A 20,671-nucleotide genomic window follows, 5' to 3' on the forward strand; every position below is an offset into this window, starting at 1 on the left:
TCTCAAAAGAAGACTTTCATGCAGCCAACAAGCATAAATAAAAACACTCAGTATCACTGATTGTTAGAGAAATGCAAATCAAAACCACATGAGATATCATCTCACACCAGTCAGAATGGCCATTATTGAAAAGTCAAAAAATAACAGATGCTGGTAAGTTGCAGAGAAAAAGGGACACTTCTACACTGCTGGTGGGAGTCCAAATTAGTGAAACCACTGTGAAAGACAGTGTGGCAATTCCTCAAAGAACTAAAACAGAACTATCATTTGATTCAACAATCCAATTACTGAGTATATACCCGAAGGAATATAAATTTTTCTACCATGAAGACACATGTATGTGTATGTTCACTGCAGCACTATTCACAATAGCAAAGACATCAAATCAACCTAAATACCCATCAACAGTAGACTGGATAAAGAAAGCGTGGTACACATATACCATGGAATACTATGCAGCCATCAAAAAGAATGATATCATGCCCTTTGCAGGAACAATTGATGGATCTGGAGGCCATTATCCTTAGCAAACTAACGCAAGAACAGAAAACCGAATACCATATGTTCTTGCTTATAAGTGAGAGCTAAATAATGAGAACAAATTGGCATAAAAGGGAACAACAGACACTGGGCCCTACTTGAGGGAGGAAGGTGGGAGGAAAGAGGATCAGAAAAAATAATTATTGGGTACTGTGCTTAGTACCTGGGTGATGAAATAATCTGTACACAAAACCCCCATGACATGAGTTCACCTATACAACAAACCTGCACAGGTACCAATGAACCTAAAATAAAAGTTAAAAATAAAAGACAATAGCCATTTCAACTGGGATGAGATCATATCTCACAGCAAAACCTGTGATATACAGTGAAAGAAGTACTAAGAAGAAAGTTTGTAGCTATAAGTGCCTACATCAAAAAACTAGAAAAATTTCAAATCACCAACGTAATGATGCATCTTAAAGAACTAAAAAAGAGCAAGCAAAACCCAAAATTAGAAGAAATAAAAATCAGAGCAGAAATAAATGAAGTTGAAATAAAAAACATATGAAAGATCAACAAAAAGTTGCTTTCTTGAAAAGACAAGCAAAATCAAAAAACTTTCAGCCAGACTAAGAAAAAAAGAGAGAGGACCCAAATAAATAAAATTAGAGATGAAAAAGGAGACATTATAACCAATACCTCAGAAATTCAGAGGATCATTATAGGCTACTATGATAAATTATATGCCAAAAAATTAGTAAATGTAGCAGAAATGGATAAATTCCTAGACACATACAACCTTTCAAGATTGAACCATGAAGAAATCTAAAATCGGAACAGACCAATAACAAGTAATGAGATAAAGCATTTAAAGAAGAATAGAATACCAATTCTACTCAACCTATCCTGAAAATAGAGGAGCAGGGAATATTTCCAAACTCATTCTATGAAGTCAGTATTACCCTGATACCAAAACCAGACAATGACTCATCAAAAGAAAGAAAACTATAAGCCAGTATCTCTGATGAATATTTATATAAAAATCCTCAACAAAATGCTAGCAAACCAAATTCAACAACACATTAAAAAGATCATTTATCATGACTAAATGATATTTATCCCAGGGATGCAAGGATGACTCAACACACACAAATCAAATCAATGGGATACATCATATCAACAGAATGAAGGACAAAATCTATATGATCATTTCAATTGATGCTGAAAACGCATTTGGTATAATTCTACATTCCTTCATGATATAAACCCTCAAAAAATTGAGGATAGAAGGAACATACCCCAACACAATAAAAGCCATATACAACAGACCCACAGCTAGTATCACACTGAATAAAGAAAAAGCAAAAGCCTTTCTTCTAAGAACTGGAACATGATAAAGGATGCCCACTTTCAACACTGTGCCAGAAGTCCTATCTAATGCAATCAGACAAGAGAAAGAAATAAAGGGCATCCAAATTGGAAAGGAAGAAATCAAATTATCCTTGTTTACAGATGATATGATCTTATATTTGGACACACCTAAAGACTCCACCAAAGACTTCCAAGACCTGTTAAAACTGATAAATTCAGTAAAGTTGTAAGAAACAATATCAATATACAAAAATCTGTAGCACTCATATATGCCAACAGCAAACAATCAGAAAAAGAAATTTTAAAAGTAATCGCATTTACAATAACTGCAAATAAAATTAAATACATAGGAATTAACTTGACCAAAGAAGTGAAAGAGCTCTACAATAAAAACAATAAAACATTGATGAAAGAAATAGAAGAGAACACAAAAAAATGGAAATATCTTCCATGTCCATAAAATGGACAATGTCCATTAAAAAATCAATGAGGTTAAAATGTTCACAGTACCCAAAGCAATCTATAGAGTCAATGCAATCCCTATCAAAATACCAATGACATTCTTCACAGAAACAGAAAAAAAATCCTAAAATTTATGTGGAATCACTAAAGACCCCAATTAGCCAAAGCTATCCTGAGAAAAAAAGAACAAAACTCGAAGAATTATATTACCTGACTTCAAATTATACTACAGAGATATAGTAGCCAAAAGAGCATGCTACTGACATAAAAACAGACAGACAAATGGAACAAAAGAGAGAACCCAGATATAACTCCATCCATCTACAGTGAACTCATTTTCAACAAAGGTGTCATAGTATACATTGAAGAAAGGACAGTCTCTTCAATAAGTGATGCCAGGAAAACTGACTATCCATATGGAGAAGAATAAAACTAGACCCCTATCTTTCACCATATACAATAATCAAATCAACGTGAATCACAGACTTAAAACTGAGACCTTGGACTATGAAACTACTGAAAGAAAACATTGGGGAAACTGCCCAGGACATTGGACTGGCAAAGATTTCTGGAATAATACCCCACGAGCACAGGCAACCAAAGCAAAAATGGACACATGGGATCACATCAAGTTCAAAAGCTTCTGCAAAGCAAAGGAAACAATCAACAAAGTGAAGAGACAACCCACAGAATGGGAGAAAATATTTGCAAACCATCCATCTGACAAGAGCTTAATAACCAGAATATATAAGGAGCTCAAACCCTTCAATGGCAAAAAGTCTAATAATCCAATGAAAAATGGGCAAAAGATCTGAATAGACATTTCTCAAAAGAACACATACAAATGGCAAACAGGCATAGGAAAAGTTGCCCAACATCACTGATTATCAGATATATGCAAATCAAAACTACAATGAGATATCATCTCATCTCAGTTAAAATGGCTTTTTTCCCCAAAAGATAGCCAATAACAAATGCTGGCGAGGATCTGGAGAAAAAAGAACCACCATACACTGTTAGTGGGAATGTAAATTAGTACAACCACTATAATGAACAGTGTGGAAGTTCCTCAATAAACTAAAAATAGAACTATCATATGATCCAGCAATCCCACTGCTAGATATATATCCCAAAGAAAGGAAATTAGTATATCAAAGAGATATCTATACTCCCATATTTATTGCTACACTATTCACAGTAACCAAGATCTGGAAGCAACCTAAGTGTCCATGAACAGATGAATGGATAAAGAAAATGTGGTACATACACACAATGGAGTACTATTCAGCCATAAAAAAGAATGAGATCCTGTCATTTGCACCATGGATAGAACTGGAGGTCATTATGTGAAGTAAAATAAGCCAGGCACAGAAAGACAAACTTTGCATGTTCTTGCTTATTTATGGGAGCTAAAAACTTAAACAATTGTGAAATAGAGAGTAGAATGATGGTTACCAGAGGCTGAGATGGGTAGTGGGTGGGAATGAGTGAGTGCTGATGGTAAATAGGGACAAAATCATAGACAGAATGAATAATATCTAGATTTGATAGTACAGGACGACTATAGTCAACTATTATACATTTTCAAATAACTAAAAGAGTATAATAGGATTGGAACACAAATAAAGGGTAAATGCCTAAGGTGAGGGATACCCTATTTTCCCTGATTTGATTACAATGCATTGTATTCCTGTATCAAAATACCTCATGTACCCCATAAATATATACACCTAATATGTACCCACAAAAATTAAAAAAAGAAAAAAAGAAAAACCATCAGCTTGTACACTTATGATTTGCATAAATTTAGGTATCTTTACTTGAAAAAATTAAGACTGGCTTCCAGATCAGAGCACAACCAAGACTTACTATATCTACTAAAAGAATGCATAAGTCAAAAGATGGTTGGTTGGTCAGGGATGGAAACAAATACTGACAATTCCCTTCTGAACACTGGACTTATCTTTAGTCTCATGCTCTTAATGAGAAAACTATAGATATAGATATGTTAAATGTAAGTTAGCTCTCCCCCACCCCATCGTCTGGTTCCTATGCCACTATAGCCAATTATTCTTCACTCTATACCAATCTAGATCTAGAAATCAGACTTAGCTTCAGGTTCATTCTATCTTACATATGTACACACACATACTCCTTTCATACTCACCAGATGTGAGGCCTAGAACTTCTCCAGGCATCGTAGGATCTTCAGAATAAGGATGAAGCCAGCAATGAGGATTTCAGTAAATCACCAATCTCTTTCTTGAATCTTCTTTCTCTGACACACTGATATAAACCCTTCCATTATGTAGTCCCTACCTGTACTCTCTCCTGTCTGCTGGCTCACTCCTTCTGGATGCCTTCCCCACCCTACCCCCTAGGAACCAAAAATATAATTCTCTTATATTCTGTTCTATCAAGCCTCTGGAAGTTCTGAGATGCCAAGAATAGGAATTGGGAAGGAAGGTTACAACAGAGGTGACATGATATATGTCTTTGAGTCCTTAGCATGGCATTCAAGGTTCCTCATAATCTTACTCTTGCTAATCTCATTAAAATCATCTCCCTACACCATTTCCATTCACATTTAACACGTGTGTTTGCAGCTCCACTTCACCCATACACCATTCTATTTCTAACCTCTGAGCCATTGCTCACACAATTCTTTTTTGTCTGAATTACCCCCATATCTCTTAAACCATCTGCTTATCCATTTACACATAACTGAAGTGCCATCTCTTCCAAAAAGTCTTCCTTTACCATAACATTTACAACACTCTAATAAAATTACCTATGTGTTTGTCTCTCCCACCAGATTGTGAGAGCTTTCAGGGCAGAACTATTTCTCTGATTTTCCTCTCTAAGCCTCACTGTACTGTAGGTGTTTAACAAACACCTTCTCACTGTACAGTGTCAATGAAATAGAATAGAAGCGGCAACCATTTTGAGGGAAAGGAACAAGGGGAGTAGATTATGTGTGATTTAGAATCACACATACCTGGATTTGAATCTCTGCTGCCAACTTCATAGCAGAGGGGCCTGGCCAAGCTCCTATGTCCTCCTCCATGTAGTGAATTGACTCATAGTGCACGTATGAGTCAGTAAATGGGAGAGAGAAACACAAGACTTCAGGGTCAGGTTGCCTGGGTTCATATCAGCTTCATTACTAACTTCTAGTGTGACCATAAGAAATTTTCTGACCCTCTCTATGCCTCAGTTCTCTCATTTGAAAAATAAGCTTTGTAATAATTCACTTCTCTTAGAGCTTCTGGAAGGATTAAATTGTGATGAAACCTGATAGAATAGCACTATGCAAATGTTAAATCGTTATTAAAGTTAGCAATTATTATCACATAAAATGGGGATCATAATACTACTTATTTCAAAGGTACTATAAGCATATACAGTGGATGAGTAAATGATAGTTGTTACCATTAATTTATATATGTCAAATAAAGAACATTTATATATTTTTACAAAGAAACTAGAGTGTAGCTGAGGTAGGAAAAATAAATTCTGAGAACTAAAATATCATTCTAAAACTCTACTTAAAACAAAAATCTTAGGCCAGGCATGGTGGCTCACACCTGTAATCCCTCCTTTGGGAGGCCAAGGCCGGCAGATTACCTGAGGTCAGGAGTTTGAGACCAGCCTGGCCAACATGGCGAAACCCCGTCTCTACTAAAAATACAAAAATTAGCCCGGCATGCTGGTGGATTCCTGTAATCCCAGCAAGTTGGGAGGCTGAGGTACAAGGATCGATTGCTTGAATCCGGAAGGTGGAGGTTGCAATGAGCCAAGATCATGCCACTGCACTCCAGCCTGGGCAACAAAGCGAGACTCCGCCTCAAAAAAAAAAATCTTGCCCAATCCTAGTCAATTTTCAGCATCACTACAGAGAAGAAAAAACAAAAGAGGATTTAATATTATGTACTAACACATGCAGTGAAAATGACATAGGCTTCGGAGTCAGATAAGACACACCTGCATTCTAATCCTGGTCCTATCACTTAAGTCATTGTTTCCAATAAAGCATCAGTATTTAGGGTTTTTCCTTGGAAGATGTCTTCCAATACGTTTCTTCACTGTATTCAGCAATTTTTTTTAAACAATCCCGAGGCAAGCAATGCCTGGAAGATGCGGTTGAGAATAAAAATGAATGACATTGTCACTAAGGGTGAGCTCAAGGTAATGAAAACTGCATGAGACACTGGGGCCAGACAGACCTGGAGTTGAAAACGGTTTCCACCTCTGCCTTGCTATGAGACCTTGGGTAAGTTACATAAACTCTCTGGCTCTCAGACGACTCTTCTGTAAATTGGGATAATAATAGTATCTGCTTCACAATCACGTCCTCTGAGAGGAGCCTATGCTGATCCTGCCCACCTACCTATGGCTGTGGTTAAGGAGTCTTAGTCTGTGTTCCCAGAGCCCACTGTTCTTGTTATTTTACAGATGAAAGGCATAGATGTCATTCTGAGTTACCCTGAAAGAACCAAGAATGTGAACCCAAAGATTAGTGGAATTGTCAAAAACAGATGAGCCTCACACTTACAAGGAGACAGCTCTCTCAAGTTTCCTGTTTCTTCTTTAACCATTCATCCCCAGTCCATCTCAGTCTGCAGCTTTTCTCTTTGTGTCTCTCTATGCATTCTCATCATACTCCTAAACGACTTACAATTCTTCACTTGAAGCCCTTTCATGTAATTTTTCTGTGTGTCTGGCTACCACACAAGACTGTGAGATGCTTGAGGAAAAGGATCGAGTTATGTTGGCTTTTACCCACCCAGCAACCAGAACACTTCCTGAATCTTGGCACAAAAACTAAAAATACATCCAACGAAAACTGAAAACTTATTGAAAAAAAAGTTTAGAAATAATATGTATATATATACATATATATAATATATCCAGTTCCTCTCTGCTGTATTAAATATTTCAAATAAATAAACTCCCCACTGCATCTGGGATATATTATTCCCTTTTTTAAAATATGAGATTACTGGGAACCAGAGAACTTCGGAGTCATTTCCATGGTTACAGGGCAGGTATGTAACAGCATGAGCATGGAAACCCTAGTATGTAATGCCAACGCACACAAGGACGGCAGCATAGGCAATCTCCATACCTATGTGTGGACAATGTAAAAATACCTCTTGGGAGAAGGGGCTGCAAATACAGTTTACCAACATGTTACACCAGTAAAGCTGTTATTTTGAGATAAAGGGAAGGGTCTCCCGGACCCATTTTCAACAAGTGGCCAATCTTGGTAGTGCAGACTAAGAAGCAGCCCAGTAAGTTCTTAGAACCGGAAACTCCCCTCCCCCCAAACACCCAACCGCGCAGCCCACGCTGCGGGGCCACGACTTGGCCGGATTTATGTTCATGGCTGAGGATGCCATGGGCCGAATAAGAAGGAGAACCGCCACCCAACCACGCAGCCAAGAGCAACCCAGGGATCCCTCCTCTGCTTGCTCCCCTCCCCCACCCCTGCTGTACCTTCTGCGCAGCCACCTCGGTAACGGGCGGCAGGGGCGCTCGGCGGCCTGCTGTCCAAGCTGGGGTCAGGAGCCTGGCGGTAGCAAAGAGCATCACCGAAAGGAAGCTGGTAGGCTAGCGAGGCCAGCCCCAAAGACCCACAGATACACGCGCTGCTCCGAACTCGCGGGCCCGCGGCGTGCACTAATGAGATGAACCTGGGCGCGCAGCGGCTGGACCTCAGCTGCTAGGGCGCCGCCAAGGCCCTGCTGGACACCTTCTGGTACCTGGGCCTCGTGTATTACACCTGTGGCTGCCGCTGAGGCGCGGTTCAATTTGAAGTCTGAGCCCCTACAGGCCCGTGAATCCTGGATTACAACTGCAGTTTGTGCAAGAAGCAGCAGCACCTGCACTTCCACTTAGCAACCTCCAGCTTCACGCTCCTCCAGGGCGCAGAGAGCATCAAAGCATTATCACCGACCCAACACACACCGGCGCTGCGTAGTTTCTGCCACACAGCTGTCTGACACCGGGTGTACGGCGTCACCCCTCACTTCCTGGACAAGGCAACATTTTCCTAAAGGTAAAGACCATGAACATGTAGAGGCCCCCTTACTCTCATGCTAGTCCGCATTCAGCCAGAAGCAATAAAGCAAATTTGCCATTTAAGTGACGCCCTGGATCTGTCTTTCAGAGTAGTGGCTTACCCTGCAGCCTCATTTCTCTGATAAGTATTTTTTTAAAGCCATTGATTCAGTTTGTTCAGCTTTTTCTTGTTGGAAGAAGGGGGTGGGGTGACAATTTCCAGCTTCTTTACATGAAAGAGCTGAAACCAGAAGTCTCGCTTGTGACCATTTTTGCAATATACTACAATCAGTATAAGCCTATGATTTAGAAATATCATGGTAAATGCCTGAGAAGCAGAAAAAATAGTTGAAAGAAGTTTTCTCAGGGAGCCAAAGCAGGAGTGGGGGCGAGTATGGATTTAGATTCAAATGATTTCTGGTTTCATTAAAGGCTAGTGTTATTCTTTAAGAACTTTTAAGATCATGTATGTATATTATTTTGAGAAAATTAAAGAATAAGTGATGCATTTTATGTAGAAATAATCTATATAAATTCTACATAGAAAAATACGTAGAAATACCAAGTTTAATTTCAAGATTAAATAAATGCTCAAAAATACATACAATTCCTAAAACAGTTATTACCACTTACTTGTTAATGTTAGTTGTGACTGTTTATAAATTAACGTGCACATTTTACTCTTGATCCAAATGCTACTGTTTGAACATTAATTGGCTTAAGTAATAATTTTTAAATTGTACTTCACAAAATTTAGAGGAAACAATGCAAGGGAAGGGACTATATTCCCATTTCCCTGATGAAGACACTAAAGCTTAAAAGATTAGGTAACTTGCTGAAAGTCATGCACTAAGTAAGTGGTTGACTGGCACAGTCTCACAAATCCATCTGATGTTATGTATACCTCTCTCCCTCTACACATTTTTGAATAGCCATGCCTTTATCAGAAAAAATGGTGTTACTCTTCCACTAGGATTGGGAACCAAAATTTCTGATAAAAGTACAAGGAGAGTTGAATACGATCTTTCAGTTCTTTTCAAGAATCACAAATCCCTAAGCCAATAAAAAAGTTTAGAAGCTAGAAGCAAAGACAGAGATCTTCCAAATTTGTTTAATGAAGGAAGTCTAAACTCTGATTCCAAAACCTGGCAAAGATAGTTCACTACACACAAAGAAAGATGTGGATCTCTCTCACTTATTAACTTATATTTAATTTTTTATTAATAAAATTTGGGTCCATAAAATTAAACTGTATATAAAAATCTATCATATCCTGGTAGTTTCCTAGTCATGAGAGCATGATGTAATATTAGGAAATATTTTAATTAACCCTCCACAGTATATAAAAATCTATCATATCCTGGTAGTTTTCTAGTCATGAGAGCATGGTGTAATATTAAGAAATATTTTAATTAACCCATTATATCAATAGGTCAAAGGAGAAAAATCCTATCATCTGAGGTGCTGAACAAAGAATTCAATAAATTCAATCAATCTGATGCACTCTGCAGTCATTCTAAGTTCTTGTCTACTAAAATCCTCAACTACTACACATCCACAATCGCTTCTGTGAAACTCTTGGGACCAAATGGTTCAGAATTTGTCTCCCATACATACATAATATCTATGTCAAGGCCTGTAGTAATACTGTGGAATCTAATACAATGATATTTTTGTAGTGAAACATACAAATGTTCACTCCAAGATCTAAAGATTACGAATAGCATCATGTCAGTTCAAATCAGGTTTTATGGATAAATGAGTCAGGAAAAGTATGTTTTTCAAAGCATTTTGAATGTTAGACTTGTGCACAAGGGATTGTGAGTCTGAATCATATTTCCGTCAACTCTTCTTGCCTTTCATACAATTTTTTTCTTTCTGTTATCTTTTTTATCATTGAAATACAACATTTAAATAGAAGATTGTGCAAATCATAAGGGACAACAAGTTGATGACTTTTTACAAAGTGAACACATGCATGTAACAACCAGTAAGACCAAAATATAGAACATTACTGGCACCCCAGAAACTTATGTTATACCCCTACCTAGTCATTACCCCTGAAATTTAAGCACTATTCTAACCTATGTTACTATAGAATTGTTTTGCCGGCTTTTTATACTTTATACAAATGGAATTATAAATTATGTATATTTTTATGCCTGGTTTCTTTTGCTCAATATGAATGCTTTTAAGATCTGTACACTTTGTTGCATGTAGGGATATTTGCTTGTTTCGTTCCTGAACAGTATTCCATTGTATTAATATACCACAATTTATTCATTCAACTGTTGATATATATTTAGGTTGTTTCTAGTTTGTGACTATTTCCAATAATGCCACTGTGAACATCCTTATGTCTTTTGAAAAACAGGTTTATGTATCTCTGTTGGATATATACTTGTGTGGTAAGCAGAATTCTAAGGTGATCTCCAATGACTCTTGTCTTGGTATAATCTCTTCCCATTGGGTGTAGGTGGAACCTGTAAATATGATGAGATCTTACTTTTATGATTATATTACTTCATATGGCAAAAAGGATCTTGCAGATATAATTAAGGTCACAAATCAGTTGCCCTTAAAGTAGGTGAGGCAGACCTAATCAGGTGAGCACTTACAAGGGCCCAGGTTTTTGCTGAGAGATTCGAAGCATGAGAGAGCATTTGGAGGGGGCCACGTGACAAGGAACTGCAGGAGTCCTCTAGGTGATGAGTTGCTGCCCCTTGTTGACAGCCAGCAAAAGAATGGAGGGGCCTCAGTACTACAGCTACAGGGCACTGGACTCAGCTGGCAACATAGATGAGTCTGCAAGGGCTTCTTCCCCAGAGATCCAGAAAGGAACACAGGAAGTCCAAGAGCATCTCACCCTGTGAGACCTTGAGCAGGGAAACCAGTCACATGGTGCACAGACCTCTGACCTACACAACTGTGAGCTAATAAATGAGTGTTGGTGTAAGCTGCTAAGACTGTAGCAATGTGTTTAACACCAACAGAAACCACTATAGATTTTGATACCTGGATGTGAGGTGTAGTCACTGTAAACACCTTAAAATGTGGATGTGGCTTTGGAAGTGGATAGTAAGCAAAGGCTGGAAGAATTTTGAGATGCATGACAGGGAAAGCCTAAATTCCCTTGGACAGACTGGTAGTAGACGTCAGCTGGATATCCAAACTGCTTTGGAACTCCTCTTTTCTGCCTTCTGTTTTCTCCTGCATAAAATAGAATGTTTATAGATGTTATCCTATGCCCCTCCCATCATTGTATGTGGTGGTGTTGGGGGAAGATAGCTTGTCACTTTAGTGCTGATGGTCCACAGTTGGAGAGGGATTTTGCCCTAGGAGTTTTACTGGATAGCATCATACCCAGGAATCTCATCCGTTCATGATTCAGATGATGAAATTCAGATGAGCTTTTGGAATTGAGCTGATGCCATAATACAAAGAAATTTGGAGACTGTGGGATGGATTGAATGTATTTTATACGTGGGAAATACTGGATCACTGAGGGCCAGAGGGCAGGCTGAGGCAGGCAGAGTTCTAAGATGACCTCTAATGACCTCTGGTCTTATATGAACTTCTCTTGAGTATAAGAGCAGCCTGTGAATATGATGAGATACCACTCCTATGATAATGTTACACAATATGGGGAAAGAGATTTTGCAGATGAATTATGCTCCCAGATCAGTGAACCTCGAAATAAGGAGGTTGACCTGTGTGGGCCAGACCTAAGTAAGTGAGCCCTTAAAATGGCCTGAGCCCTTCCTGGGAGACTGGAAGTGTGCGAAGGAATATGTAGAGCTCTATGTGGCAAAGAACTGCATGAGGCCTCTAGGAGCTAAAAATTGAACTGAATTCTGCCAATTACCTGAATGAGTTTGGAAATATATTCCTCCTCAGTCTCCAGAAAGAAACACAGACTCACTGACCAATAGAACAGGCTGACTTCACCCTGTGAGACTTGAACAGAGTACTTGTAAACCTATAGAACTGGGAGCTTAAATAAATGGCCATTGTTTAAAGCCATTAAATTTGTGGTGATTTGTTACTCAGGGATAGAAAAGTAACATAGATGGAATTGCTGGGTTATAGAAAATGCATAAATTCAGCTTTAATAGGTACTCCCAAACAGTTTTCCAAGGGTACTAATTTACACTCCTACCGGCAGTTAGAGTTTCAGTTCCTCTGTACCCTCCCCTGCTCTTTATATTGGTAGTCATTCTAGCTATTCTGGTAGATGTTTGCTGATGTCTTCTTGTGATTTTAATTTGCATATCTCTGATGACTTATTTTGGGAAGTCTTTGTTATTTGTCAATGTAATATCCTATTTTGTGAAGTACCTGTTGAAATATTGTGCCAGTGTTTAACTGCATTTACTTTTATTCTTTATTTTATTCTGTACATAAAACATTTTCTGAATGTGTGCGTGCATGCGTGTTTATTTGTAGTTAATGTTTTCCTTTATCGTTAGTGGTTTTTGTGTTGTGTTTTAGATATAATTTACCCCAAGGTCATCAAGATATGATTGTATCTTATTTTCTAGAAGCTTTATCTTTTTGAATTCATTTTGTGTATGGCATAAGTTAGGAGCCAAAGTTATTTTTTTCTATATGGCTGGATATCCAATTTGTCCAGTTCCACTTACTTAAATGATTATCTTTCTCCCTGAGCACTGCATTGGTATCTTTGTTTTAAATAAGGTGATCATATGTGTGTGTCTGTTTGTGGACTCTTTTCTTGTCCTATTGGTCTATTTATCTATCTTTATCTAAACATATATATCTTTATTTATCTATTCCTGCATAACAAAATGTTACTGTACACAAATCATACTATCTTAATTATGGCTTTTCTGACTGTGAAAGTTCTTCAAATTCTTCTAGATGGCTTTGGCTGTTCTTAGATCTTTGATATCCATTCATATTTTAGAATCAGTTTGCTGGTTTACATTTTCAAATTATCTGTTGAGATTTTGATTTGTATTGCATTGAATACATAGACTATTTGGATGAGAATTTTCTCTGATTTAATTTTCATAATATTCTAATCTACAAACATGACATATCTCTGATTAACATAGGGCTTCTTTATTTAAGAAATGTCATGTTGATTTCTGGACAAAGGTCTTATGAATTTTTTAATTAGATTTGTTCCTAGCTATCTGATATTTTCTGATGCTATAGGAAATGGCAATTTTAAAATTTCCTCTTTATACTTTTTACTGCTAATATGTGGAAATACAATTCCATTGTGTAATATTGACCTTATGTCCAGTGATTACACCAAATTCATTTATTCTAATATTTGATATATATTCTTTAATTTTTAAGTGTAAAAAACATGTTGTGTCTTTTATTTTTTCAAGAGCTGAGAAACCTTTGCCCCCAAAACCCTAAAACACAAGCATCCATATCTTATTGACTGCAACTGGGAAATGACTATTCCCAAACCAGTCACTGGGGTGGTAGTGAGATTACTACGACCTGGTTAGTCAATCACACTACTATTTATATATCAGCTACACTGTGTTATAAATCAAATTTTCTTTATTTTAACCACATACGTAAATATTTAGACATTAATTTTATTAGAAGTTTGAACATCTCTGTTGGATTGATAATTGTGGAATATTCCTCCATCTAAATGAGCTGAAATTACAGATCTTAAATTTTATAAATTCTTAGCAATCAGGCCAGGCCCGGTGGCTCATGCCTGTAATCCCAGCACTTTGGGAGGCCGAGGCAGACAGATCACTTGAGCTCAGGCATTCAAGATCAGCCTGGCCAACATGGTGAAACCCCATCTTTACCAAAAATACACAAATTTAGCTGGGCATGGTCGCACACGCCTGTAATCCCAACTACTCGGGTGGCTGAGGCAGGAGAGTCACTTGAGAGGGGGAGGCTACAGTAAGCTGAGATCACACCACTGTACTCCAGCCTAGGCTACGGAGTGAGACTTGGTCTCATTTAAAAAAAAAATCACACCTGTAATCTCAGCACTGGCAGAGGCAGGTGATCACTTGAGGTCAGGAGTTCCAGATAAGCCTGGCCAACATAGTGAAACCATGTCTCTACTAAAATTACAAAAATTAGCTGGGTATGGTGGTACACACCTGTAATCCCAGCTACTTGGGAGGCTGAGGCAGGAGAATCACTTGAACCCAGGAGGCGGAGGTTGCAGTGAGCCGAGATCGCATCACTGCACTCCAGCCTGGGCCATAGAACGAGACTGTCTCAAAAAACAAACAAACAATAAATTATTAAGCAATGAGTAGTATGCTTAATATGTGAAAAATATTTGTGGCTTATTCAGGAATAATGAATTTTTTAAATGGCTTAGTTTATTTCAAAAATATACTGTTGATTATAAAATACAAAAATATCAGAATATTTAATATGTACATATATCAGACTTTTAAACATAGTTATCAGTCACTGGTAAAATTGCTTGTGATTTAAATTATCTTAAACTTTTCTAAATTATCTAAATTCCATACTGCAAGGTTTGCCAAACTTCACACAACTGGCATTTTGGACCAGATAATTCTGTGTTGTTGGAGGCTCTCCTGTGCATTGAAGGGGTTGAGCAGCATCCTTGATGGCTATATACTAAATGCTGGTAGAACTCCTCCTCCCCAATTATGGCACTCTTCAGACATTTTAAAATTTCCCCTGCGGGGCAAAATTCCCCTAGCTGAGAACAACTGTACTATGGTGAACAAAATTTTAATAACTAGGTAGATGTAAATATAGATCAGTAGATACAGTACATCATGGTTTTTTTTTAATCTCGTAGCCATTTTCCTATGGCATTAAAAATTTTTCAAAAACATCCTGTAACATCCTATATAAGTTTATTGTCTAGGCATCTAGCATTCTACTGGAAATTGGGTTGTTTCAGATTTTTAAAAATAATTGACACTATAATAATCACCTTTGAGCATATAACACTGTAAAGATATATGAGTATATTTTTTAGAATTAATGCCTGGAGAGGAATTATGCATTTCATATAAGACTTTTTATAGGTATCATCATATCATCAAATTTTCATCTTGGAAGGTGCTATGAATTTATAATTCTATCCAGTAGTATATATGAGAGCTTGTTTTGTTATAATAGCTTAAAACCTGATTAAACGTAATTCTTTTCAGAAATACAGTAGCTATATTTGCTTAGTACAAGAGTGATATATGCTCATTGAAACCATTCAGAAAATGAAGTATGAAAAGAACGAAAAACCACGCTTTCAGATTTTTTTAATGAGTACATAGATACATATATACTTTTAAATGGAACAGAGGCAAAGAGAAAGGTGAGGATATTGAAGACAACAGTGGAGTTAAAAAGAGGGGCTTCTTTAAAGTTTGAGATCTTGGAGGATAGCAAAACAAGTAGAAGACATATATATTCCTTTAAAGAGAGCAAGGGTAGATAGCATTTTAATTATTACTAAGTCAGGGACCACGACTAAGGCCCACGGAGATTCAAGAAAGGAGGAAAACTCTCAGAGAATAGATTGAAATGACTCCCAAGAGGAAAAGTGGATCCATAAAACTGGTGAAAGTTGACCTACAGAACAAAGAGAATAGCTATAAGTGGGGTTCATACCCCAAAATTTCAACTATACAGGGAACAGTGGTTAACATGGTCATAACAGAATCACTGATTCCCACCATCTTCCTGATCTTTTCAACTGAGCAAGTTTTCCCTGTTTCGGTAAGTGGCACCATCATCCATAAAAATATAGGATTCATCATTTACTGCTGTCCTTCCCTCATGATCTCACAGCCGTTCAAGTTTCCAGCAGAAGTCCCAGACATCGAGGAACACAGACAATCCATCCCCACTATGTACCGTCTGAATTCTAGCTCTACAAAATCCATGGGAATGTTAAAATGGATGTTGTTTCATGACACTAAATTGTGGAATAATGATGAGCAGACACATTCTGTTCATTTTTCTTCTTCACTTATGTCTATCCTGTATTTTATCAATATTTTGTTTTCCATATTCCATTCTTATTGAATTCCTATTCCATCCTTCATAAACTGTATTCTATATTTCATTCTAAATTTCATTCTATTCCGGTATTTAAAAATCTATACTGTTTATTTCATAGTCCATTTATTTCAGGCCATTGCACATTTTGTTCCGTTCTATATTCCTTCCAATTTTGATTTCCTTTTATTTTCTTTAATATTTTATTTCATACTGTATTGCACTCATTCCTTTTCTCATATATTTTTATTTTATTCCATATGACATTAGATATTTGTTTCCATTTTCTGTTCCATTCCATTTTCCAATTGAATTCCATTAAATTTCCAATATTCCATTCCACATCCTGTTCAAACCCGTATTCCACTCCCCATTTTATTCCAGTTTCCATTGCAGTCTCCATTTCATCCCATCCTGCATACCATTTCAAATCCATTTTCCATACTATATTATTTAACACTCCAAATACCATTCCATTCTATTTTTGAGTTGCATTTCAGCCCAATTGTTCACCAATTCCATTAAATATCCGATTTTATTGTGCTCAAAATGTTATAACAGTGACATTCAGGAGACTAGTTTGCCAATATTTTTAATCAAAGAATTACAAATGTGGCTGGGCGCAGTGGCTCACGCCTGTAATCCCAGCACTTTGGGAGGCCGAGGCGGGCAGATCGCCTGAGGTCAGGAGTTTGAGACCAGCCTGGCCGACATGGTGAAACCCTGCCTCTACTAAAAATACAAAAAATTAGCCGGCCATGGGTGGCACGCGCCTGTAGTCCCAGCTATTCGGGAGGCTGAGGCAGGAGAATTGCTTGAACCCGGGAGGCAGAAGTTGCAGTGGGCCGAGATCATGCCACTGCACTCGAGCCTGGGTGACAGAGCCAGACCCCACCTCAAAAATAAATAAATAAATTAATTAATTAAGTAATTAAAATAATTACAAATGTTCATAGACTTGTACCAAGAATTTTCTCTTCTGGGAATTTATCCACAATGACACATTTAAGGATATGAACAATTTTTAATGAGAAGGATGTGTCTCACAATGATGTAAAATGTTGGAAACAGCATAAACGGTGGCCAATATGGGAATGTTTGAAAATGTAAACTTCTTTTATAAATGGAGTATTTTGTAATTTAAAGTGGCCTCGTAGAAATTTGTTTACTGACATAGAAAGTGTGCTTTCTGGAACCCAAAGCAGGTTACAATGCAGTATCTATGGAGAAACTATTCCATTTCATAAAATAAAAAATTTAAAAAACTATGAAATATGTATGAATAGGGCCTTTCTACCAAAGTCTAAGTAAAAATTTCCAGCACTTTCCCATGGGTGCCTGAGGACTTAGGTGTAGTTTTCTTACATTTGCTTTTCTGTTTTGAGTACTGAACATGACACCTTTTGTAATAAATAATGACTAAAAATGAGTGGCCAAATATTAAACTTCAAGTCTATACATTACAGCATATTTATATTAATAGGAGCTAGAGACCACACTAAATAAATTAATATATGTTCATCAGCGGATTACTACGCAGCCCATAAAATATTTAAGGACGGTGTCACCCTTAACCTTAGGCAATCCCTAACTGTGCCTTGGGGGAAAAGGCACAGTTCTAAATCCCCCTCTGGTGTGTGGGACCTGAGGTGTGTGGGACCTGGGGGAAGCAGCAGTGCTGAACATCCGGAGGCAAGACGGTGTGGGCCCCTTCCCTTTTCTCGCCTTCAGGCCTCTGTATAACCCTAAAACCCACCAGACCCCACATGGGGTCATCTAGATGCCTGGAGGAGTTCCAGGGTGGTCCCTTCGGGCGTCATGCCTGGTTTCATTGTCCTGACCGGGTGCGAGGAGGGACACCTGGCCAGGAGATATAACCTGCCGGCCAGTGTGGCATTTCTTTCAAATGACCACTTAAGCCTCAGCCACGATTTGGGGTGACTCAAATCGTTCATGTGGAACACACACACACACACACACACACACACACATATACACACACACGTGTCTTAGGGACGGACACACACAAACACGTGTCTTAGGGGCCCCGTGTGAGGAGAGGAGATTCACACTATTGACCCAGCAACCAGGGTCAACCCCAGAGGGCTGGAGCACACACTCCGGGTTGACGATAGGCGCCTGGCTCTGGGTTGCACGGCTCCGGATTGGACGGCTCCCGGGAAGAGAGATGAGTCATCTGACTTCCAGCTCGCCAATCAGAGTCGAGGACTGGCTGGGCTCCACCCACCTTCTTGCTCTACCAGTTCGCGCTCTCCTCCGGCAGAAGTAGCAGCTGCGCTCTTGCTCTCTGAGGGAGAACCTGGCGTTATGGCCACTCAGTCAGACATGGAGAAGGAGCAGAAGCACCAGCGGGACGAGGGGCAGGGAGGGCTGAACAACGAAACCGCCCTTGCCTCCGGGGATGCCTGCGGGACCGGGAATCAAGATCCTGCTGCTTCCGTCACCACAGTCTCCAGCCAAGCATCTCCCTCGGGCGGCGCCGCCCCAAGCAGCAGCACAGCCGGTTCTTCCGCTGCAGCCGCCACCTCCGCCGCCATTTTCATCACCGATGAGGCCTCGGGGCTGCCAATCATAGCTGCTGTGCTGAGGGACAGGCATTCTGACCGCCAGGACTGCCGCAGTCCTCACGAAGTCTTTGGGTGTGTGGTGCCCGAGGGGGGCAGCCAGGCCGCTGTGGGGCCCCAGAAGGCCACTGGCCACGCCGACGAGCACCTGGCCCAGACCAAGAGCCCCGGGAACAGCCGTCGTAGGAAGCAGCCCTGCCGCAACCAGGCTGCCCGGGCTCAGAAGCCTCCAGGGCGGCGTCTGTTTCCTGAGCCTTTGCCGCCATCTTCTCCAGGGTTCCGGCCCAGCAGCTATTCCTGTTCCGGGGCTTCTACGTCAAGTCAGGCAACCCAGCCAGGCCCTGCACTCCTAAGCCACGCATCTGAGGCAAGGCCTGCTACCCGAAGCCGCATCACCCTGGTAGCTTCTGCTCTCCGCAGACGTGCATCTGGTCCAGGCCCTGTCATCCGAGGCTGCACCGCCCAGCCAGGCCCTGCTTTTCCACGCCGCGTCACTCATCTAGACCCTGCTCGTCTAAGCCCTGAATCTGCGCCAGGCCCTGCCCGCCGAGGCCGCGATTCTGCGCCAGGCCCTGCCCGCCGAGGCCGCGATTCTGCGCCAGGCCCTGCCCGTCGAGGCCGTGCATCTGCGCCAGGCCCTGCCCGCCGAGGCCGCGATTCTGCGCCAGTCTCTGCCCCCCGAGGCCGCGATTCTGCGCCAGGCCCTGCCCTTCGCGTCCGCACAGCAAGGTCAGACGCCGGTCATCGCAGCACCAGCACGACGCCAGGCACTGGCCTACGGAGCCGTTCCACCCAGCAAAGATCAGCCCTTCTCAGCCGCCGCTCTCTGTCTGGGTCAGCTGATGAGAATCCTTCCTGTGGGACTGGCTCAGAAAGGCTTGCCTTTCAGAGCAGATCAGGCTCTCCTGATCCTGAGGTCCCAAGCCGTGCTTCCCCGCCTGTTTGGCATGCAGTCCGTATGCGTGCCTCCTCACCCTCACCCCCTGGGAGGTTCTTCCTTCCCATCCCTCAGCAGTGGGATGAGAGCTCCTCCTCCTATGCTTCCAACTCCTCCTCCCCGAGTAGGTCTCCTGGCCTAAGCCCCTCATCCCCTTCCCCTGGGTTTTTGGGCCTGAGATCTATCTCCACTCCTAGCCCTGAAAGCCTTAGGTATGCTTTGATGCCTGAGTTTTATGCTCTGAGCCCTGTCCCTCCAGAAGAGCAGGCAGAAATAGAGAGCACAGCTCACCCCGCAACACCGCCTGAGCCGTGACCCTCTATGAGCATCCTCTAAGACCCACAGAAGGAATCAACATCTACCCACTTTGTGAATGGGCTGCCTGCCCTGTAGTTAGCTGCGAGGTCTCCCAAAGTTCCAGCCGTTAACCAACATCCTGAGTAGTTTAGAAGCCTCTCCTCCCCATGACTCCACCACCTAGCACTTAACCTGCTGTTGGCCTTTGATTCTGGGCCACCTTCTTCCTCAAGAGTTTGCCTTTGCCCTTGAGCTGAGATTTCTGTTTTCCGAGTTGCTTTTCTGTTATGAAATGTTTTAATTAGTAAAATAAATTGTTTTGTTTAAACAAAATGTAGAGGTGTGTTTTTTTATTGCGGTTCGAAAAATCGTTAATCCTGTATCATATTTGGACGGTTAAAGAAAGTTGTTAACATACTAGCTGACTCTTTGGACGAGAGAAGAAATAAAATACTGTCCTAGCAATAATTTA

The 20,671-nt window shown here is 40.2% G+C and overlaps 1 protein-coding gene and 2 long non-coding RNA genes across 3 annotated transcripts in view; 2 read left to right on the forward strand and 1 right to left on the reverse strand.

Moving 5' to 3' along the window:
• LOC129395388 (uncharacterized) overlaps positions 1-7,953 on the reverse strand; it is a 317,768-nt gene extending 309,815 nt beyond the window's left edge. The window contains exon 1 of the long non-coding RNA XR_008622853.2: positions 7,816-7,953. This is a non-coding gene — a long non-coding RNA (uncharacterized LOC129395388). The remainder of the gene's footprint in view (positions 1-7,815) is intronic.
• Positions 7,954-8,249: 296 nt separating this feature from the next.
• LOC134729803 (uncharacterized) overlaps positions 8,250-20,671 on the forward strand; it is a 242,926-nt gene continuing 230,504 nt past the window's right edge. Inside the window, exon 1 of the long non-coding RNA XR_010111256.1 lies at positions 8,250-8,377. This is a non-coding gene — a long non-coding RNA (uncharacterized LOC134729803). The remainder of the gene's footprint in view (positions 8,378-20,671) is intronic.
• Positions 18,546-20,532, forward strand: EZHIP (EZH inhibitory protein). Its single transcript, XM_003805949.5, has one exon. The coding sequence runs from the start codon at positions 18,709-18,711 to the stop codon at positions 20,215-20,217; it is 1,509 nt and encodes a 502-aa protein (XP_003805997.1). The 5' UTR covers positions 18,546-18,708; the 3' UTR covers positions 20,218-20,532.

Source organism: Pan paniscus, chromosome X (genome assembly GCF_029289425.2).
Source record: "Pan paniscus chromosome X, NHGRI_mPanPan1-v2.0_pri, whole genome shotgun sequence".
NCBI classification, from domain to species: Eukaryota; Metazoa; Chordata; class Mammalia; order Primates; family Hominidae; genus Pan; species Pan paniscus.